At 57.2% G+C, this 19,361-nt stretch overlaps 1 protein-coding gene across 1 annotated transcript; it reads left to right on the forward strand.

Annotated features, from left to right (window-relative positions):
* Positions 1–10,287: 10,287 nt before the first annotated feature.
* LOC136306420 (collagen alpha-1(I) chain-like) lies at positions 10,288–17,713 on the forward strand. The gene is made up of 11 exons (XM_066233012.1): positions 10,288–10,383; positions 10,433–10,648; positions 11,085–11,219; positions 11,470–11,675; positions 12,140–12,338; positions 12,449–12,730; positions 13,168–13,367; positions 13,548–13,640; positions 14,397–15,544; positions 15,773–15,843; positions 17,414–17,713. The coding sequence occupies exons 1-11, from the start codon at positions 10,288–10,290 to the stop codon at positions 17,711–17,713; spliced, it is 2,946 nt and encodes a 981-aa protein (XP_066089109.1).
* Positions 17,714–19,361: the final 1,648 nt, after the last annotated feature.

The following is a 19,361-nucleotide window of genomic DNA, read 5'->3' on the forward strand; positions in this document are numbered from 1 at the left end:
AGCACAGGGATGAAACCTTTATATGTGGCTAATTTTCTATTATGGCGAGTTTAACAACAGAACTTCAGTTAGAAAGGAGGGAAAGACCAGTAAAAGAAAATATACATGACCCAGGTTTAAGCTATAACCTCTCAATGGTCTCCTGTCCCTAAGACCTGTGTAACAGTGGCCAAACAGTTATTTCAAGGGCCAAATGCAGGCCCCTTAAAAATGGACTGGAACTCAGTGGTCCCCAACCTTTTTTGGGCCACGGACCGGTTTAATGTCAGAAAATATTTTCACGGACCGGCCTTTAGGGTGGGACGGATAAATTTATCACGTGACCGAGACAAGCGTCAAGAGTGAGTCTTAGACGGATGTAACAGAGGGAATCTGGTCATTTTTTAAAAAATTTATTCATTTTTAGAGAGAGAGGAGAGAGAGAAGGGGGAAGGAGTAGGAAGCATCAACTCCCATATGTGCCTTGACCAGGCAAGCCCGGGGTTTTGAACCGGTGACCTCAGCATTCCAGGTCGACGCTTTATCCACTGCGCCATCACAGGTCAGGCAAATCTGGTCATTTTTAAAAAATAAAACATTGTTCAGACTTAAATATAAATAAAACGGAAATAATGTAAGTTATTTATTCTTTCTCCGCGGACTGGTACCAAATGGTCCACGGACCGATACTGGTCCGCGGCCCTGGGGTTGGGGACCACTGCTGTAACTGGTAGATGGCTTTAAGAAAGCATGGAGATATTTACTGTACTGCTGTTCTGGTCGTGAGCTTGTAAAATGTCTGCCAAAACCAGCAGAGAAACAATTATCTAACAGATTATTACAACAATAATACATCAAGACCTATTAAGTGATGAGGAATATGAATTGTTAGGTTACAAAAGAAGTATATAATTTTATCCCTTTCTCTGCACAAAGTTACCTTTACAAATATTTAACATATAAGCTTTATGGGGGCACATGACATACTGGTAAATGGTTAAGAATCTCACCAAAACCTTAACAAACTCATATCTCCTTAATTGCAACGCCTACGGTTTTCTAGCCTCCTCCAGCTCTTGGGGCAGATGTCAATTTCAGCGGAAGCTAAAAGTCTTTTTAGAAGAACCTGCAAAAGTAGAGCACCGGTCTTTGATTTTAGTTCAGTTTAAGTGTTGTGATAAGAACTGTTAGGAATGGCAGATTTCATCTATTTTCTTTAAACATGCCCTTTATTTTTAGGTTCTACAGAGGCTGCTTGGCCAGTCAAAGTCAGAGGCTAAGTCACAGCCCAACTTTGGACACAGGAACGTCTGTACATCTTAGCAAAGTCATGCTGAAGAAATGCATTGTGTTATTACCTTTCCACTTGTAACGGGCAGCATATATAGGCTCAGTGTAGATTCAAGTTGTTTAGTAAATACTACCACACGCAGTGTTTCATACCTGGCTGGTAGTTATATGGGGATTTTACATAATAGTTGCATATGTAAACCCTGAATACATTTAGATCTTCTTTTCATAATCAGTCCTTTTGTGGCACAAGCTAAAGATAAAAACTGGTGGTCAACAAAGCCTCCCAGTGGCTGTTGTGAGGTACAGCAGGACAGCAGTACAAACAGCTGGGCTTCAGGCTGGTCTGTGCAATAGACAGTGTTCCTGTCTGGGCGCCTTTGTCAGGAACACACAGGCATACAAAGGACAGTCTTTCTCAGACTCCTTAATGTTCACACCTCCATTATCATTTTATGAAGTGCATCTCTGTCTCACATAATCTGAAGCTTTAGTCAATTCTGTTGGTTTCAGGTGGTGACAGCACTGCCAGTCTGTGTCCCTGACACTCCTCTAAACCTGCTGGTGACTTGTGAGATTTCATGACATTTTTTTTTTAACATGTACTAAAATGTCTATTCTACAAAGAACTAGGCAAAGCTAACAGCTGAGTAAAGATTAGAGAGGTAAGCTTCGCTAGGTTGTTCCCTCAAAAGGTGCTTTGCAGAAGAGTATATATGCCATTTGAGAAACGGGAAAAAGTTCAGTTTTAGAGAGTATGTTTACTATCTGAAGGTCCTCAGATTGACAGCTCAGATTTGCCCATGTCCTCCAAACTCAACTGTGATTTCCAAACAAATGATTACTGAACATGATATGTTCTTAGTGAAATTCTGCCCTCATTCCCTGAAACACAGTGCTCTCAGGTATCCTAAGAACAAACTCCTTATATGGTTCAACTGTCTATAGAAATAAGGCACTTATACAACACTGGCTTTCTCTCACCTTCCTGTCGTCTTTATGGCAGACTTGCTATGTGCTGTTACTCATTCATTCGTACCACTTGGCCGGCTGTGTCGGTGGGATTGAGATTTCTCTTCTCACCAAAACTAACTCGTCTATCACCAAATCGGTCCGTTTTACTTTCGCAGAACACTGCTCCCACAATGACCTTTTTGAAGAATCCTCCATCTGCCAGATATTTTCCCCAATGTGACTGTGTTTATGTTGTTGCCACCACACCCTCCACAACTCCCAGAATGCCTCCTCTCACCTCGCTCAGTTAGTGCCCTCACGCTGCCTCTCATCTCCCTCTCTCTCCTTAGCCCACATTAGTCTGCCCACCATCGTCACTCTACTCCAACCACTACTACTAACTGAGGTGCCTCCTCGCATACATGCCAACTCCACTGGTCAGGCCTGCCCTAAAAACACGAGGGACACTGCCATTTGCATTTGCCTAGTTCCTGGGGCCAAGAAACCTCCATGTGAGTCAGCCTGCTCCAATCTATTAACAATTCTTGTTATCTCTCCCTGTCACTGGTGATCCGACCGCTATTTGTTGCTTCTCACTCTCTGCCAAAGGTTTCCCATCAAACAAAATGTTAATTTACGCACATGGCCTGCCAGCTACAGGCTCTACAGGACAGGACACCGGCCTTCTGTGCCTCGCGTCCTATAAGCTTTCCCTGTCTCACGCTCTCACTGCGCTGGCCAGACCTCCCTGTCCCTCGAGCACACACAGCACGTTCCTGCCCGAGGTCCTGCACTTCCCCCTCTGCCGGTAATGCCGGAGCTCCTTGTCCTCCTCAGTTCAGTCAGCTCTCGTTCTAGTGTTCCCTCTTTACAGAGGCTCTCTTCCTGATCATTCTACCTAAAGTAGCGAGCCTCTCTAATCACTGCAGCACTGTACTCTGCTTTATCTTCTTTTTTAAAAAGTATTTATTGTATTGATTTTAGAAAGAGAGAGGAAGGGAGAAAGGGAGGGAGGGAGGGAGAGGGGAAGGGACAGGAACATCAATCTGGGGAGCAAACAGGCAATCTCTGCGCTTCTGGACGATGCTCTAACCAACTGAGCTATCCAGCCAGGGCTGTTTATCTTCTTTTTAAAACACTCATTTAAAAATGTATACTTATTTCCACTAGATATAAGCTCCATGAAGGCAAGACCTCTGTGGAACCTGCTCTCTCCTCTGTCCTCAGCACTGAAATCGGTCCTGTCAGCACTCGGGGACAAGTCCGCAGGAGCGGCGGGAAGACTGGAGCAGAGTCAGAGAAGCTCAGGAAAGGGAGACACAGGAGAGTGTGTTCAAAATGTGAATGCCGCCAGGAAGTCACTCGTTCCATAAACAACCACTGAGCACCTACTCTTTGTCACTAGTCTATTTTCTATTCACTTTTTACTCAAATGCTTTCTATGCATTTGAACAGCCCTTGACTCTGTACCCCTAGCTCAGATTCATGCTCTAATTTCATATATTCGAATGATGATGACATTGCCACTCTGCTGTCGCAGGTATATCAAGCTTAACGTGTCTACGAAGAACCCCCCCCCTTCCAACCCAGATGTTCTCTTTCCTGTATTACCCAGCTCTCCATATGGAAATACCATTCCTGCCTCTCTTCAGAATGTGCTAAGCACTGCAAATGGTTGGTAGCTCCATGAAATGGCCTGTGTCCCAGCCAGTGCCCAATGGGGGGCGGGGGGGCTCTATTCAAAAGCACAAGCTGTCTCTTCAAAATTTTAACCGGATACTGAAGAAGGAGGCCCTGATCTAAGTATTCTTTTCCTCGAGACCAGGCCGTTGACTTTTCCCTTTAGGTTTGCTGCAGGGAGGAGTAATATAATCCTAACCACTTCACGCCAGAATAGGGCTTTTATTCCAAATAATAAAATCTTACCATTGGAATTCTGACGGACGACACAAAGGTCCTTACACAGCTGTAGCTTAGCAGGCAGCTAGCAAAGCCTTCTCGGGTACTACCGGCACGACACCCCTGGGCAACGTCACAGGCAGCCATGCAAGGCGAGGACCGCAGCGATGGAGTGACACCAACCATCCAAGGAACAGAGAACTGCGGGCTACAGTGTGCAATCAGGACACACATTCCAAGTGCCTGGGGAACACAGCCTGGACGCAGCCTGGACCTACACTGAGTAAGTCTGCCTGGGGACTAGATGGTTCTGTTGCTGCCGCCATCCTACCCACCAGCACAGCGTGTGTGTGTGTGTGTGTGTGTGTGTGCGCGCGCGTGTACATGTGTCTCCTGAGGTGTGGAGGGAAGAGCCAGAAATCTCCCCTCCTGCCTCTAATACCAATTGTTTGTGATAAGAAAACCAATGACACCATTTTAAATCACAATGGTTATTAAGCTTAAATGTGTATTTTACTTTCTTTGATAGGTTTTTCTTAATAAATTCTGATAATCATTTCAGAAGCCTAGTTTTATTTGAAAAAAGATCATACCCTGTGTACAAGACAGGGAAGATGCTTTTATGAAAGAACTCTCTTACCACAGTTCATACAGCACGTCCGGCTCGTAGTTGTGTAGCACGAAAAAGACTACGGCCAAATTTTTGAATATACTTGTATTTTGGGTCCTTTTTAAAATAGTCATGTGGAAATTTTTTTTTTTTTTTCTGAAAGGAGAAAATGAAACACAACAGTAAGTATCTAGGGAAGAAAGTTACTTAAGTACTCTTATGACAGCAGTCTTCTACTGGTGCCCACACGCCCCTTAAGATAATTTTTATTGGGTGCCATGTCTTTTAGTCTTTTAAATACAAATAATGGGGTCTTAAAAAACAATAGTGATTCAATACTAACCATTCATTAAAAAAAATACAGACACAACTCTGTATTTGTACGCCGCTCTGCCTTGACCAGAGCCACTCTAGCGCCTGGGACAGAGGCCAAGGAGCCATCCCCAGCGCCCGGGCCATCTTTGCTCCAATGGAGCCTTGGCTGCGGGAGGGGAAGAGAGAGACAGAGAGGAAGGGGGGGGGTGGAGAAGCAAATGGGCGCTTCTCCTATGTGCCCTGGCCAGGAATCGAACCCTGGTCCCCCGCACGCCAGGCCGACGCTCCACCGCTGAGCCAACCAGCCAGGTCCAAAAACATTTTTTTTAAATTTACTGATTTTAGAGAGAGAAATGAAGGAAGAAAAATATCAATTTGTTTTCCCACTTATTTGTGCATTTATTGGTTGATTCTTGTATGTGCCCTGACCAGGGATTGAACCCTCAACCTTGCCATGTTGAGATGATGGTCTACCAACTGAGCTACCTGGACAGGGCTGAAAATACATTTTCAGTTTCTGTAACCATGAATTCTAAAGATGTGCTGCCTTATACAGTAGTCACTAGCCCCATACGCTACAGAGCATCTGAAGAAATGAATTTGAAAATGTTTGTTATTTTAATTAATTTAAAATGTAAACTTATTTAATTTTACATCTCTATTAAGTTTACTTACAATATTTACATTGTTTGATGCTACTGAAAATTATCTTTTACAAAAAATACCTTTCTGGGGTTTTTGGGGTATATTTCTTATCTTAGCTCACTAATTAGACAAAGCTAGCCTAACCAGGCAGTGGCACAGTGGATAATGTCGGACTGGGACACTGAGGACCCAGGTTCAAAACCCCAAGGTCTCCGGCTTGAGCGCTGGCTCATCTGGTTTGAGCACAAGGTCGCTGGCTTGAGCAGGGGTAACTTGGTCTGCTATAGCCCCCTCTCCCCGAACCCACTCCCATCAAAGCACATATGAGAAAGCAATCAGTAAACTAAGGTGCCAGAACGACAAAGAATTGATGCTTTTTATTTTTCTCTTCCTGTCTGTCTGTCCCTATCTGTCCCTCTCTCTGTTTCTTTCTCTGTCTCTGTCACACAAAAAAAGGGTTTATACATGAATAAAACTGTTAAAAAATTAGACAAAGCTACAACTCAGTTCTTACTGACATATCCCTTATACAACACTCCTTTTATAAAATAATTAGATACAACATGGGCTGGGAAGAATATTTAAAGGAAGATAATTTTTTACTTCAAGCTGCAAGGAGTAATTTTCTTCTAGTAATTTCAAAGCAAATCAGCATGAAATGAACACAGGTGTATGAGGGAACAATGCAACCTCAATAAAACTGATACTTACTGAAAGTGCATAAAACCGCTCATCAAAAATATCCACGGATCTATCTGCAAATCTAAAAAATAAAAATATGTTTTTAAAAAGCCAATTCAGAAATTGTTAGTACGTTAGGGACACAATCTGCTGGGAGTAGAGACAGGTGGAGGGGAAAGCTTAAACTTCCACAAAGCAATTTTACGGAGTCTTCTGTATTCCATAAGAAGGTTTCCTGATCTCTTTTTACTCAGTATATTTAATTCTGTGAAATCTTTACTACAATGTCAGCCCAGTCGCCTTTATAAGCACCGATCCTCCCTAACAGGCAAGGCTAATAAACCAAGTACATTTCCACTCCTCTGACCTCACACTGGAAGACACAAGAACATTTTATAAAGCACTAGTGTAGGCAACGTCTTGAGAATTTTAATTTATGTGAATATGAGATTCATGTTTTCCTATTTTTTTTTCTCACTAGTTTCCTATAGTATATTCATATTATGTGTTTCTTTGTCTCTTTTAAATAGTTTGAATTAAATACTTGCCATTCTATTTTAAAAGTGATCAGTCTTTTGATTTAAAAGTTCACCACACTAAAATGCTCTGCTCATTGAAACAGAGGTTCTGCACATATGTTCTGCAGACCTCCGGGGTCCCAGGGACAGACCCGGCCCGGCCCCACAGTGAGCCGTCCCGTGGGCCCCACACTGGTCTGAGTCCCAGGGACAGACCCGGCCCGGCTCCACGGTGAGCCTCCCGCAGGCCCCACACTGGTCTGAGTCCCAGGGACAGACCCGGCCCGGCCCCACAGTGAGCCTCCCGCAGGCCCCACGCTAGTCTGAGTCCCAGGGACAGACCCAGCCTGGCTCCATGGTGAGCCGTCCCGTGGGTCCCACACTGGTCTGAGTCCCAGGGACAGACCCGGCCCGGCCCCACGGTGAGCCGTCCCGCAGGCCCCACGCTGGTCTGAGTCCCTGGGACAGACCCGGCCAGGCCCCACGGTGAGCCGTCCTGCGGGCCCCACACTGGTCTGAGTCCCAGGGACAGACCCGGCCTGGCCCCACGGTGAGCCTCCCGCAGGCCCCACACTGGTCTGAGTCCCAGGGACAGACCCGGCCTGGCTCCACGGTGAGCCTCCCACAGGCCCCACACTGGTCTGAGTCCCAGGGACAGACCCGGCCTGGCCCCACCGTGAGCCTCCCTCAGGCCCCACACTGGTCTGAGTCCCAGGGACAGACCCGGCCCGGCCCCACAGTGAGCAGTCCCGCGGGCCCCACACTGGTCTGAGTCCCAGGGACAGACCCGGCCCGGCCCCACGGTGAGCCTCCCGCAGGCCCCACACTGGTCTGAGTCCCAGGGACAGACCCGGCCCGGCCCCATGGTGAGCCTCCCTCAGGCCCCACACTGGTCTGAGTCCCAGGGACAGACCCGGCCTGGCCCCACGGTGAGCCTCCCGCAGGCCCCACACTGGTCTGAGTCCCAGGGACAGACCCGGCCCGGCCCCACGGTGAGCCTCCCGCAGGCCCCACACTGGTCTGAGTCCCAGGGACAGACCCGGCCCGGCCCCACGGTGAGCCGTCCTGCGGGCCCCACACTGGTCTGAGTCCCAGGGACAGACCCGGCCCGGCCCCACGGTGAGCCTCCCGCAGGCCCCACACTGGTCTGAGTCCCAGGGCCCTAGTAGCCCCCCAGCTGTGAACAAAGGAAAGGAGCTAGAATACCAGGAGCCCTGCAGAAATGAGGGATCTTTCCAGAATGTGCAGACCCTCCCTCCGAAAAACATTTGAAGTTCGCTTGGACAATGCGTGAAGCTGGCCATCTGGGAAGGCCTGCCTGGGGGAACACAGGAGTAAGCCTCCCAACCCCTTCCAGGCCCCCGCCACCAGAAGACCACCCCCCCTCAGCCTCCAGCACACCTACAGGGAGACTGACCAGCCCTTAGGTGTCCACAGCAGGCCTGCCCAGCCAAGCTGTGTCCTGCACAGCAGCTGCACAGGTCTTGTATAGGAGCTCAGAATTTGTGGATTCAACTGAGACTAAGAAAAGCCGCACAGCAGGGTTTAAACACTTAATTAGGGTTAATATCTGAGACAATCACCACTGTTGTCTGAAATACCCAGACTAACCGCAACAAAGTGTCCTAATGAGGACACCCACAGAAATTTAAGAGTAGATCCCAAGAGGTGCGGGCAAACCTATCAGGTGTCCTCACAGCTGTGTGGACAGATTTTAGGATGCAAGGTTTAGCACAGGGGTCGGGAACCTATGGCTTATAAGCCAGATGTGGCTCTTTTGATGGCTGCATCTGGCTCGCAGACAAATCTTTAATAAAAATAATGTTAAAAATATAAAGTATTCTCATATATTACAATCCATTCATTTCCTACTGCTCCTGTTCATGGTTGTGGGTGCCTGGAGCCAATCACAGCTGTCCTCCGGGACAACACCAAATTTTTATTAGAGAATGCGTGAGGTACACGGGTTGTTGTATGGCTCTCACGGAATTACATTTTAAAATATGTGGTGTTCATGGCTCTCTCAGCCAAAAAGGTTCCCGACCCCTTGTTTAGCAGAAAAGCAGCAGAGCAAAGTATGACACCCTGACGCAAATCACACGCACACCTGACACTGCGTGTGTCTGCAGAGACACCACCTGCGGCTGGGGACCACCTCCCAGTGCCGTGGAACTGGGGTTCCTGGGTCATCAGGGGACCCACCGGCCCCTCCCCCACGAGAACACTCCGGGACTGGGCACTGCCTGCCACGGCGACCTTCTCACGTGGTCTCCTTGCTCACTTCCTCCCACTGAGACCACTCACTCTCTCCCCACTGTCCATCCCCGAAGGCTCCTTTCTCCAACGCCTGCCTGGCCCCGGGCCAGACGCCCCTTCCTCTGGGCCCTGGCAGGTGCTGTCTTATTCCTGGACACGTCCCGCTCCTCTGGCCACCACAGCTCTGGCCTGCAGACCCTCCACAGCAGTGTGTCCATCTGTAGCCCTGGTCCCCCACCTTGGCTCAGACTTCCCTGCCCCTGGGCTGAGGGCCTGGGCGCCCTGAGCACCCCCACAGCTCAGAGACCCTGCTGCCTTTCTGGGGGTGAGTTGAGGCACCATTCACACGGAAGGGCTCCATGATGTGCGTACACACGACATCGCCAACACCCTGTGCCTGAGGGACGGAGCACGCCCCACCCCCTCCAGGGGGACCCAGAACCTCTCTCCTGCTCCCGGGCAACTATCCCCACATTCTTCCTATGGTTCTGCCTCTGAAGTGTGTCCTAAACCACGACGGCTGACCTCTGCAAATCTGAGTTACGCAGCAAGAACAGAGGAGAGGACAGGAGTGCCTCTGAGGTGACGGCTCCAGCAGAGGGAGTCCCTGGCCACACCCTGACGTCAGCGTGCCCAGCGGGAGCTGGAGAACAGGGCTCAGGGAGCAAAGCACCTGGCAGGGCTGGGGACCAGGCCCAGGACAGGGCTGGGCTGGGTGAGCAAGCGGCTCTGGATGTCCTTCTAAGCCCACAATGACCATGTCCACTCGGGGGCAGGGAGACCTGGGTGGTGGAGCGAGCCCAGCAGCAGGTCTGGTGAAGCAGGAGCTGGACGCCAGGAGAGGAATCAGAGGGGATCCCGGGCTGGCCCTGGGCATCCTGGTCCACTGGCACCTGACTGATTGGGGGAGCCAGCCTGGCGGGCGGGCTCTCAGCCACACTGCCCCAGCAGTGCCGACACCTCCACCAGGCGCATGGGCCCCCTGGACCTGCCTGCTGGCTGCGGGGACGGGGCTCTGTGACAGCTGCACCTGGAATGTCTGTCCCCCCGAGTCCCACATAGGAACCCTTACGCTCAACACGATGGTGTCACGAGGACAGAGGCCTCACAAGTGGGATTAGTGCCCTGATAAGAGGCCCCATGGAGGTCCCACCCTCCCTCTACAGAGGACACTGCAAGAAGACAGCCACCGTGAACCAGCAGAGGCCTTGGGCTGGGATGCGCAGCCTCCGGACCGTGGGCGGAAAGTCCCTGTTGGTGGCGGGCCCACCTGCTGTTCTGTGAGGGCAGCCAGAACCAGCAGACGAAGACGGACCCTGCCTGTGCCCAGGGAGCCAGCCAGAACCAGCAGACGAGGACGGACCCTGCCTGTGCCCAGGGAGCCAGCCAGAACCAGCAGACAAGGACGGACCCTGCCTGTGCCCAGGGAGCCAGCCAGAACCAGCAGACGAGGGTGGACCCTGCCTGTGCCCAGGGAGCCAGCCAGAACCAGCAGACGAGGGTGGACCCTGCCTGTGCCCAGGGAGCCAGCCAGAACCAGCAGACGAGGACGGACCCTGCCTGTGCCCAGGGAGCCGCCTGACTCCCTTCGTTCGGGGGGGTCCTGTCCCCACAGCCTTGAGAGAAGACGTGTGAAGGGGACACGTCTGAGCTGCCTGCCTCACCCGGCGCTGACCAGCAGCCTGGCCGGACACACACAGCCACCTGGAGTCCCATGGCTCCGGCAAGACCTTGGCTGCCGGCCAACGTGGTGCTGATTCCCGGACCGACGCTCTCAGAACCTCAGCATCCTGCCTGTCCCCCACCCCCCCCATCTGGGTTCTCCGAGGCCACCACCGGTGTGCGGGTTCTGTGGCCAGAGGTTCGTCCTGCCTTCTGGGACCTGCTTGATGGCCCCAGGGGCTCTCTCCATGCCCCTCTGCTCGGCTCTCTCCCAGGGCCTGCTCTTCGGGCCCTCGTCCCAGGACAGGCCTGCCGCCCTCCTCCAGCTTGTCCCGGCTCTCCGCACTCCCGCTCTGCCTTCTCTGAGTGGACACAGTGCGTCCTCCAGCCCGAGGGTCCCCATCTCTGAGGTGGGCCCAATGTTTCCCTCCCCGGGAGCTCTCTGCCCGCCTCTCCACTGGCACCTGTCCACGCAGCCCCTGCTCCAGGGTGCTCACGGCAGTGCTGGCTCCCCTGCCGTGCCCTCCACTGCCCGCCTCTCCACTGGCACCTGTGCACGCGGCCCGAGCAGCAGCCCCTGCTCCAGGGTGCCCACGGCAGTGCTGGCTCCCCTGCTGTGCCCTCCACTGCCCGCCTCTCCACTGGCACCTGTCCACACAGCCCGAGCAGCCCCTGCTCCAGGGTGCCCACGGCAGTGCTGGCTCCCCTGCCGTGCCCTCCTCTGCCCGCCTCTCCACTGGCACCTGTCCACGCAGCCCCTGCTCCAGGGTGCTCACGGCAGTGCTGGCTCCCCTGCCGTGCCCTCCACTGCCCGCCTCTCCACTGGCACCTGTGCACGCGGCCCGAGCAGCAGCCCCTGCTCCAGGGTGCCCACGGCAGTGCTGGCTCCCCTGCTGTGCCCTCCACTGCCCGCCTCTCCACTGGCACCTGTCCACACAGCCCGAGCAGCCCCTGCTCCAGGGTGCTCACGGCAGTGCTGGCTCCCCTGCCGTGCCCTCCACTGCCCGACACCTGCCTCTGAGCTGCTGTCCCGGGCTGTCTCTGTGCAGAGCGCCTTCCCAGACAAGACTGTCCTCTGTCCTCGCTAGCGACTAAGAGCAAGGACCTAGAGGGCCCTGGAAGCTCCAGCACACAGTGGGCTTATGACCTGAGAGCCCCACTGTTGAGGACCTTGGGGGGCTATTTGTCAGGGTGCCCCCGGGGTCAGTGTCCTTTGGGCTGGCTGCTCAGTCCCCGAGAGGGACCTTCGGTATCTGCTGTAAAGGTCAACATGCTGGAAGCCCGGCAGGGAGGGCTGGGGCCCCTGACCTGCTGTGTGGCGTCTGTGCAGCCCAGGGGCCCTAGGCTCTCTGTCCTGGGCTGTGGGCTGTGGGCGCACCGCCTCTCAGACGGCTGCCCAAGCCTCGTCAGAGCCCCCGCCCGGCCCCTGGTGCCAGGCCCCTGCAGCTGCCGTCCTGGGCTGTGGGCTGTGGGCGCACCGCCTCTCAGACGGCTGCCCAAGCCTCGTCAGAGCCCCTGTCCGGCCCCTGGTGCCAGGCCCCCGCAGCTGCCGTCCTGGGCTGCCCAGTTTGGTTTCCCCAGTGCTGGCTCAGAACCTCCTTTCTGACACCCGCTGTCCACACCGCTGTCCACTCTGCAGTCTGGACACTGTCCGGCTGCTGGCTCCTCGCGGCCCCCCTGCTCTGTCTCCGCTGAGGCCTGGCCACGGACCCCGTCCGTCGGGAGCCTCGGCACCGGCAGGGCCTCCAGCCCCGAAGACGTGCTCCCTGGCGCACAAATGAATAAGCAACGCAACTCGGCCACGCTGCGGACCCCTGCCAGCCGCCCCGCTGCCCGCTCAGGAGCTGGTGCGGGGCAGGGCGGACTGTCCCCGCAGCTGCCAAAGGACAGAGGACACGGCGCCCCTTCGCCCTCCCTGCGGGTGACCCGCTGCCGGTCATTCCCAGACTCTGCCCAGTTTGGCTCCAGAGCAGGAGGGAACAGAGGAGCTCCCCTCCCTCGAGGAAGGAAACCGTGGTGGTGACCGTCCCAGTCAGGTGGGCTGGGGCCGTCTGTGAGTCCCAGGAGGGCCCTGAGGACCTGCGGGACCCTGTGTGTTGGGTCCTGTGTCTGCTGAGAACCCCCAGGTGACTCAGCGCCCCAGGCAGGACAGGCCTCCCAGGAAGCTCCTTCCCCAGGCCCCTCCCGCCCCGCCTGCCACACCCGCTGCCGCCAGACCCCAACCCTCAGCCGCTGGGGAGGCTCAGGCACCGTGCCTGGCCTCTCCCACCACGAGCCCTAAGGTGGAGCTGAGCCCAGAGCACTGACTGCGAAGGCGGCGGCAGACGGGAGCCAGGGTACCTCCCTCTGCCGTCTCAGGGTCCGGGAGACCTGAGGCCCCCAGACCACCACCGACCCGGGGGACGCTGCAGCCGGGCTGCTGAGGTCACAGCTCCTCCTCCAGCACCGCACCTCGGAACCTCCCTGCCTGGCGGCCAGCAGCGCCGGCTGGGCAACACTCACTGTCTGGGCCAGGGCCTCGGCGGCCAGCTGTCCTCCCGCGACCAGGCCGAGCCGCCGTGAGCGAGCACAGGGCTGGACACACCCTCGGGCAGTAAAGGTAAGAAGGCCTCGGAATACCTAGACGTTTCTCACCGTCCAGTTTCTGCCGGTTAAGGGGGTTTGTGCCGTAGAGCAGGGTGTGGTAGAGCAGGGTGTGTGCCTCCGAATGCACCGTCTGCAGCTCCTCCGTCCGCAAGGGTGGCCTCCTGTCCGCGGACGCACTGCGGGGACACAACGCGAGAGGCCGCCCTCGTCTCCGTGCGCACGGGTGCCGGGAGCCTGGACCGCACGTGCGCAGGAGCCGGGAAGTACTTGGTTATTGCAGGACAGAAAGCAAACGTTACCCAACACGGTATTTAAAAAACATTTTAGAACATTTCAGAGGGTTTACACTTCAATTGTAACTTTGAAAACGTTTAGAGGGTCAACTGGCCTCCAGTGCTTTGACCTCCGCTGTCACGCAGGTGACGCCCCCCCCCCCTCGTCACGACCTTGCCCCCTCCCCAGGCTCTGTGAGGGGCCTGCCGAGGGCAGCGCTCAGGGGTAGGAGGTGGGGGTGGGGAGGGAGGAGTGCTGGGAAGAGGCCTCCTTCTTGTGAGCCCATAGATACCTCACGTCAGTCTTAGATCTTCGTTTGCCTGTCTGTATTTTGAGTTGGTTTAGAAATTCCTCAAATCAAGACTCCAGGGCTGCTTTCAGATTTCCCCAATAATTAACATAAAATTTACTATTCCTTAACTAAACAACATTTATTCAACCTTTTAGCAAAAAGGGGGTTCAACATTCTACAGCAGAGTGGCTTTCTGAGGGGCAGAGGGACAGGAGGAGGCCCTGGTGGTGGTGCCCAGAGGACTTTCTGAGCAGCAGGCCAGCAGCCGCTCTCGCCCCGGAGCCTCTGGGGTCTGGAGCTGCTCTGGGCAGAGCGCCCCAAGACCCTGCGGAGGTGGGGAGAGCAGAGGGCACCTGCGAGCCGCCCGTCTCTGAGGCCAGGCCCCAGCGTGGAAGGCATGAGCTCCTAGGAGCGTCCTCCCACGCACGTCCCCCAGCACTGTGCTGGGCCCGCCTGACGTGGCACTCGAGGGGGAGCCAGCCCCACAGGAGCCCACGGCCGTCCCCGGGAGCCGGAGGCCCCACAGGAGCCCACGGCCGTCCCCGGGAGCCGGAGGCCCCACAGGAGCCCACGGCCGTCCCCGGGAGCCGGAGGCCCCACAGGAGCCCACGGCCGTCCCCGGGAGCCGGAGGCCCCACAGGAGCCCACGGCCGTCCCCAGGAGCCGGAGGCCCCACAGGAGCCCGTGGCCGTCCCCGGGAGCCGGAGGCCCCACAGGAGCCCACGCCGTGGAGCCAGAGGCCCCACAGGAGCCCGCGGCCGTCCCCGGGAGCCGGAGGCCCCACAGGAGCCCACGCCGTGGAGCCAGAGGCCCCACAGGAGCCCGCGGCCGTCCCCGGGAGCCGGAGGCCCCACAGGAGCCCACGCCGTGGAGCCGGAGGCCCCACAGGAGCCCGCGGCCGTCCCCGGGAGCCGGAGGCCCCACAGGAGCCCGCGGCCGTCCCCGGGAGCCGGAGGCCCCACAGGAGCCCACGCCGTCCCCGGGAGCCGGAGGCCCCACAGGAGCCCACGCCGTCCCCGGGAGCCGGAGGCCCCACAGGAGCCCACAGCCGTCCCCGGGAGCCCGCCCCACAGGAGCCCACGCCGTCCCCGGGAGCCGGAGGCCCCACAGGAGCCCGCGGCCGTCCCCGGGAGCCGGAGGCCCCACAGGAGCCCGCGGCCGTCCCCGGGAGCCGGAGGCCCCACAGGAGCCCGCGGCCGTCCCCGGGAGCTGGAGGCCCCACAGGAGCCCATGGCCGTCCCCCCCGGGAGCTGGAGGCCCCACAGGAGCCCGCGGCCGTGTCCCCCCCCCCCGGAGCTGGAGGCCCCACAGGAGCCCGTGGCCGTGTCCCCCCCCCGGAGCTGGAGGCCCCACAGGAGCCCGCGGCCGTGTCCCCCCCCCCGGGAGCCGGAGGCCCCACAGGAGCCCACATCGTCCCCGGGAGTTGGAGGCCCACAGGAGCCCATGGCCGTCCCCGGGAGCTGGAGGCCCCAACTAGGAGACCGAGGAATCCCTCTAACCTGTCCTGCAGGGGCCGACTCCTATACCCGTGTCCAGTGCTGGGCCCTGTGCTCTGCCGCCCAGGGAGCCACGCGGGAGGAAGAAGTGAGGGGTAATGACAGGGACCTGGCAGTCCCTTGGACTGAGTGACCACGTATCACCCTGAGCCAGGAGGCAGCCTGAGGCTAACGTCTCACACACCAAGGGTGCACCCACGTGGGTCCCTAATGCGTGCTGTATGGGGGCCACAGGTGTCAGCTCAGTCTCCTCCCAACCATCCTGCCGACTGGGGTCTGAGCCCATGACCCACAGGCCCGTCACCCTTGGAACCAGAGTCCTACAGATCTGGGGCCCCTGCTGCCAACGGCCGGGACAGGTCAGCGCCCCCCATGGTGCCAAAGAAGGTGGGGGAGACGGGTCTTTGTCTCCATGTTTTCACGTCTCACCCCACCTTGCAAAGTTGCTTTTCTGCTGAGAAACTACCACAGAGACTTCTGGCCTCAGAGACCCTCCTGGGGACAAGGTGGGGGTAGGAAACTGGTCACGGGACTTGAAGACGCCCCAGCAGCCCTGAGCAGGAGGAGCAGGGCAGGTTACAGCCACATCTGCTGTGCGGTGCTGCCCCCCAGTGGTGAGCTCCGGCTGGTCGGAAGCCGGTGCCATGCTCCACTCCTCACCGGCAGGGGTCACCATCCTCCCCAGACGGCTCTCCAGGACAGGCTCCTGACAGGGCCTCTGGGCCTCTTTCCCTCCAAGAACCATGTGTCACAAAAGCTCTGTAAGGACGGGAGACTTGAGCCCCTGAATAGTCAGTCTAGCTTCTAGAGGAGCAGGTGGACTGTGCAGGGAAGTGTGGGGGGGACCCAGGCGGGGACTCAAGCAGGGTTCTGGATGGGCTGGCTCTCCACGACGTCCCTACCCCGGCTGTGACACACGGTGCCAACCGCAGAGCCATGATGCAGGGATGTGGATGGTTTGTCATTGACTGCAAGGGACCAGCTCTCAGGGTCACCGCGGAGCCATGATGCAGGGATGTGGATGGTTTGTCATTGACCGCAGGGGACCAGCTCTCAGGGCCACCGCGGAGCCATGATGCAGGGATGTGGATGGTTTGTCATTGACCACAGGGGACCAGCTCTCAGGGCCACCGCGGAGCCATGATGCAGGGATGTGGATGGTTTGTCATTGACTGCAGGGGACCAGCTCTCAGGGTCACCGCGGAGCCATGATGCAGGGGTGTGGATGGTTTGTCATTGACTGCAGGGGACCAGCTCTCAGGGCCACCGCGGAGCCATGATGCAGGGGTGTGGATGGTTTGTCATTGACCGCAGGGGGCCAGCTCTCAGGGTCACCGCGGAGCCATGATGCAGGGATGTGGATGGTTTGTCATTGACTGCAGGGGACCAGCTCTCAGGGCCACCGCGGAGCCATGATGCAGGGGTGTGGATGGTTTGTCATTGACTGCAGGGGACCAGCTCTCAGGGCCACCGCGGAGCCATGATGCAGGGATGTGGATGGTTTGTCATTGACTGCAGGGGACCAGCTCTCAGGGCCACCGCGGAGCCATGATGCAGGGGTGTGGATGGTTTGTCATTGACCGCAGGGGGCCGGCTCTCAGGGTCACTGCGGAGCCATGATGCAGGGGTGTGGATGGTTTGTCATTGACCGCAGGGGACCGGCTCTCAGGGTCACTGCGGAGCCATGATGCAGGGATGTGGATGGTTTGTCATTGACTGCAGGGGACCAGCTCTCAGGGCCACCGCAGAGCCGTGATGCAGGGGTGTGGATGGATTGTCATTGACTGCAGGGGGCCAGCTCTCAGGGTCACTGCGGAGCCGTGTGGCCCTTAGTGTTGCGGGGACTCCCAATGTGTGTGGGGGAATGCAGCAGGTCCCACTGAATGGGTGCTGGGGGTCCAGGACCACTGTCCCAGAGCACCCTGGGAGGTGGGTGCTGCCAGTCCCCTCCACAAAGGATGCCGAGGGGCCCCGAATTGGGGGCCTTCCTCGTGCACACTGGCAGGGCCTCCTGAGAGCTCACCACCCCCAGAGGACCGTACCACCGGGCAGGGCAGGGCAGGGGATGGCTCCTGGTGGAAGTGCTCTTCCCCCGGAAGGACACAAGAACTTCCTTCAGTCAGCACAGGGCCTTCCTGTCCTCACGGCCCGGGGCCCACTGCCGCCACCCAAGGGCTGGGCTCCCGCTGAAGGCGAGGAGGTGGGGACCCCTGTGACTGAGGGCAGCCTGGCCTCCATCCCTTATCCTCAGCAGTGAGGACCGAGGACCAGCAGAACCCTCTCCTTCCACTCAGAGGGCGGGGAGTGCTGTGCTCGTGAACCCAATGCTGACCAGGCTAGAACCTGCTCCGCACACTACCCGCTGCCCTGTGCGAACTGGATTTGGAGGGGTACCCCAAACATGACACTCTCCGTGCCCTGGGAGAAGCTTCCAGAATATTCGAGAGAGAGAACACTGAAGGAAAGGCCCCAGGCTCCCTCCCCTGTGGGCCTCCCTTCCTGCCCGCAGCCGAGCCTAAAGGTGTGCACCTGTGCTGCCTGCTGGGCAGCTCCGCCTGGACTGGCTCCTCCACGAAGGACCAGAAGGAAGAGGGCAGCCATGGGGTCCAGCAAGAGTGTGCTGGGAGCAGCGTGCCAGCGGGTGTGGGACAGAGGGGGCTCTCCTCCAGGGAGGAGCACAGCCCCAGGCACCTTCCAGAGCGCCGGCCTGGACACGCTCATTGCCAGTCCCCATCGTGGAAACGGCACAGGCGCCTGCCCGCACTGCTCGGCACAGCCCTGCACTGGGGGGACCCAAGCACTTCGCATTTGCCTCGAAGCCCGGTCTCCTGCAGCCGGGACCAGATGCTCTGGATCCTGCCGGCGTGCTCTGGGTGGCTGTTGCTGTTCCCGCAGGCGCGCTGGTGCTTCAGCATCAGCGTGTCGTAGACCAGGCCTACACTACAGCGGGCACACACGCAGTCAGAGCAGCAGGGGCTCTGCCGCAGGCCACCCAGCAGCCTGGAGGGCGCACACCGCCACTCCCCGGAGGGGGACAGAGGCTTGCGGCTCAGCCGGCCCTGCAGGACAGTCCCCACGAGAGCCGGTTTACCGGAACCCTCAGCTGCAGCTCAGAGAAAGGGCGCTGAGGCCCGGCTGAGCAGGCGGCCTGGGCCGCGGCTGTGGCACACATCCGCCCAGCGGTCCAGCTGACAGCACCTGCGGGGGGCGGCGCCCAGAGTTGCCTGCGGGGGGCGGGGGGAGCAGGCGGCCTGGGCGGTGGCTTTGGCACACACATCCGCCCAGCAGTCCAGCTGACAGCACCTGCGGGGGGCGGCGCCCAGAGTTGCCTGCGGGGGCGGGGGAGGAGGGGGGAGCAGGAGACAGGAGGGAGGCCCACCCTGAGGGCTCAGCTCTCGGGCTGCACTCCGGGCGGTATTCGTGTTGCAGAGGACCATGGTGACATCCAGAAATGAGATTCTGGTCCCCAAATCCAGGGTATCCGCCAGAGACCACCCTCTGGAGCAGCAGTCCGAGTGGACTGAGAAGGGTCTGAGGCTCCTGGGGTTTAGTGGGGAGACAGGCCGGGTCTCTGCTCTGAGCTGTGCTAGGGGGTTCACCCGGCCAGTGGCCAAGGCTTCGTCCTGTCAGGAAGGGCCAGCAGCTGACTACGGGCACCTGCGCCCTCTCTGGTTCCCTTTCTGAGAAGCAACAATTTAATTTCTGAATTAAATTTTCCTCTGAGTGTGAACAATATCCTTCTAACAGCTGACAAAAAAAAACTAAGTTATATTTACCCACAACTGTGAAAAAAAATTTTTTTTACGAGAACAGTTTGAAGGATGGAACCATTCTGTATTTACATAATTTTTTCTCAACATACCGCAGGAAAGAAACATTAGGTGGCAACTGTGTTCAGAGGGATC

This window comes from Saccopteryx bilineata, chromosome 5, assembly GCF_036850765.1.
Source record: "Saccopteryx bilineata isolate mSacBil1 chromosome 5, mSacBil1_pri_phased_curated, whole genome shotgun sequence".
In the NCBI taxonomy this organism is placed as follows: Eukaryota; Metazoa; Chordata; class Mammalia; order Chiroptera; family Emballonuridae; genus Saccopteryx; species Saccopteryx bilineata.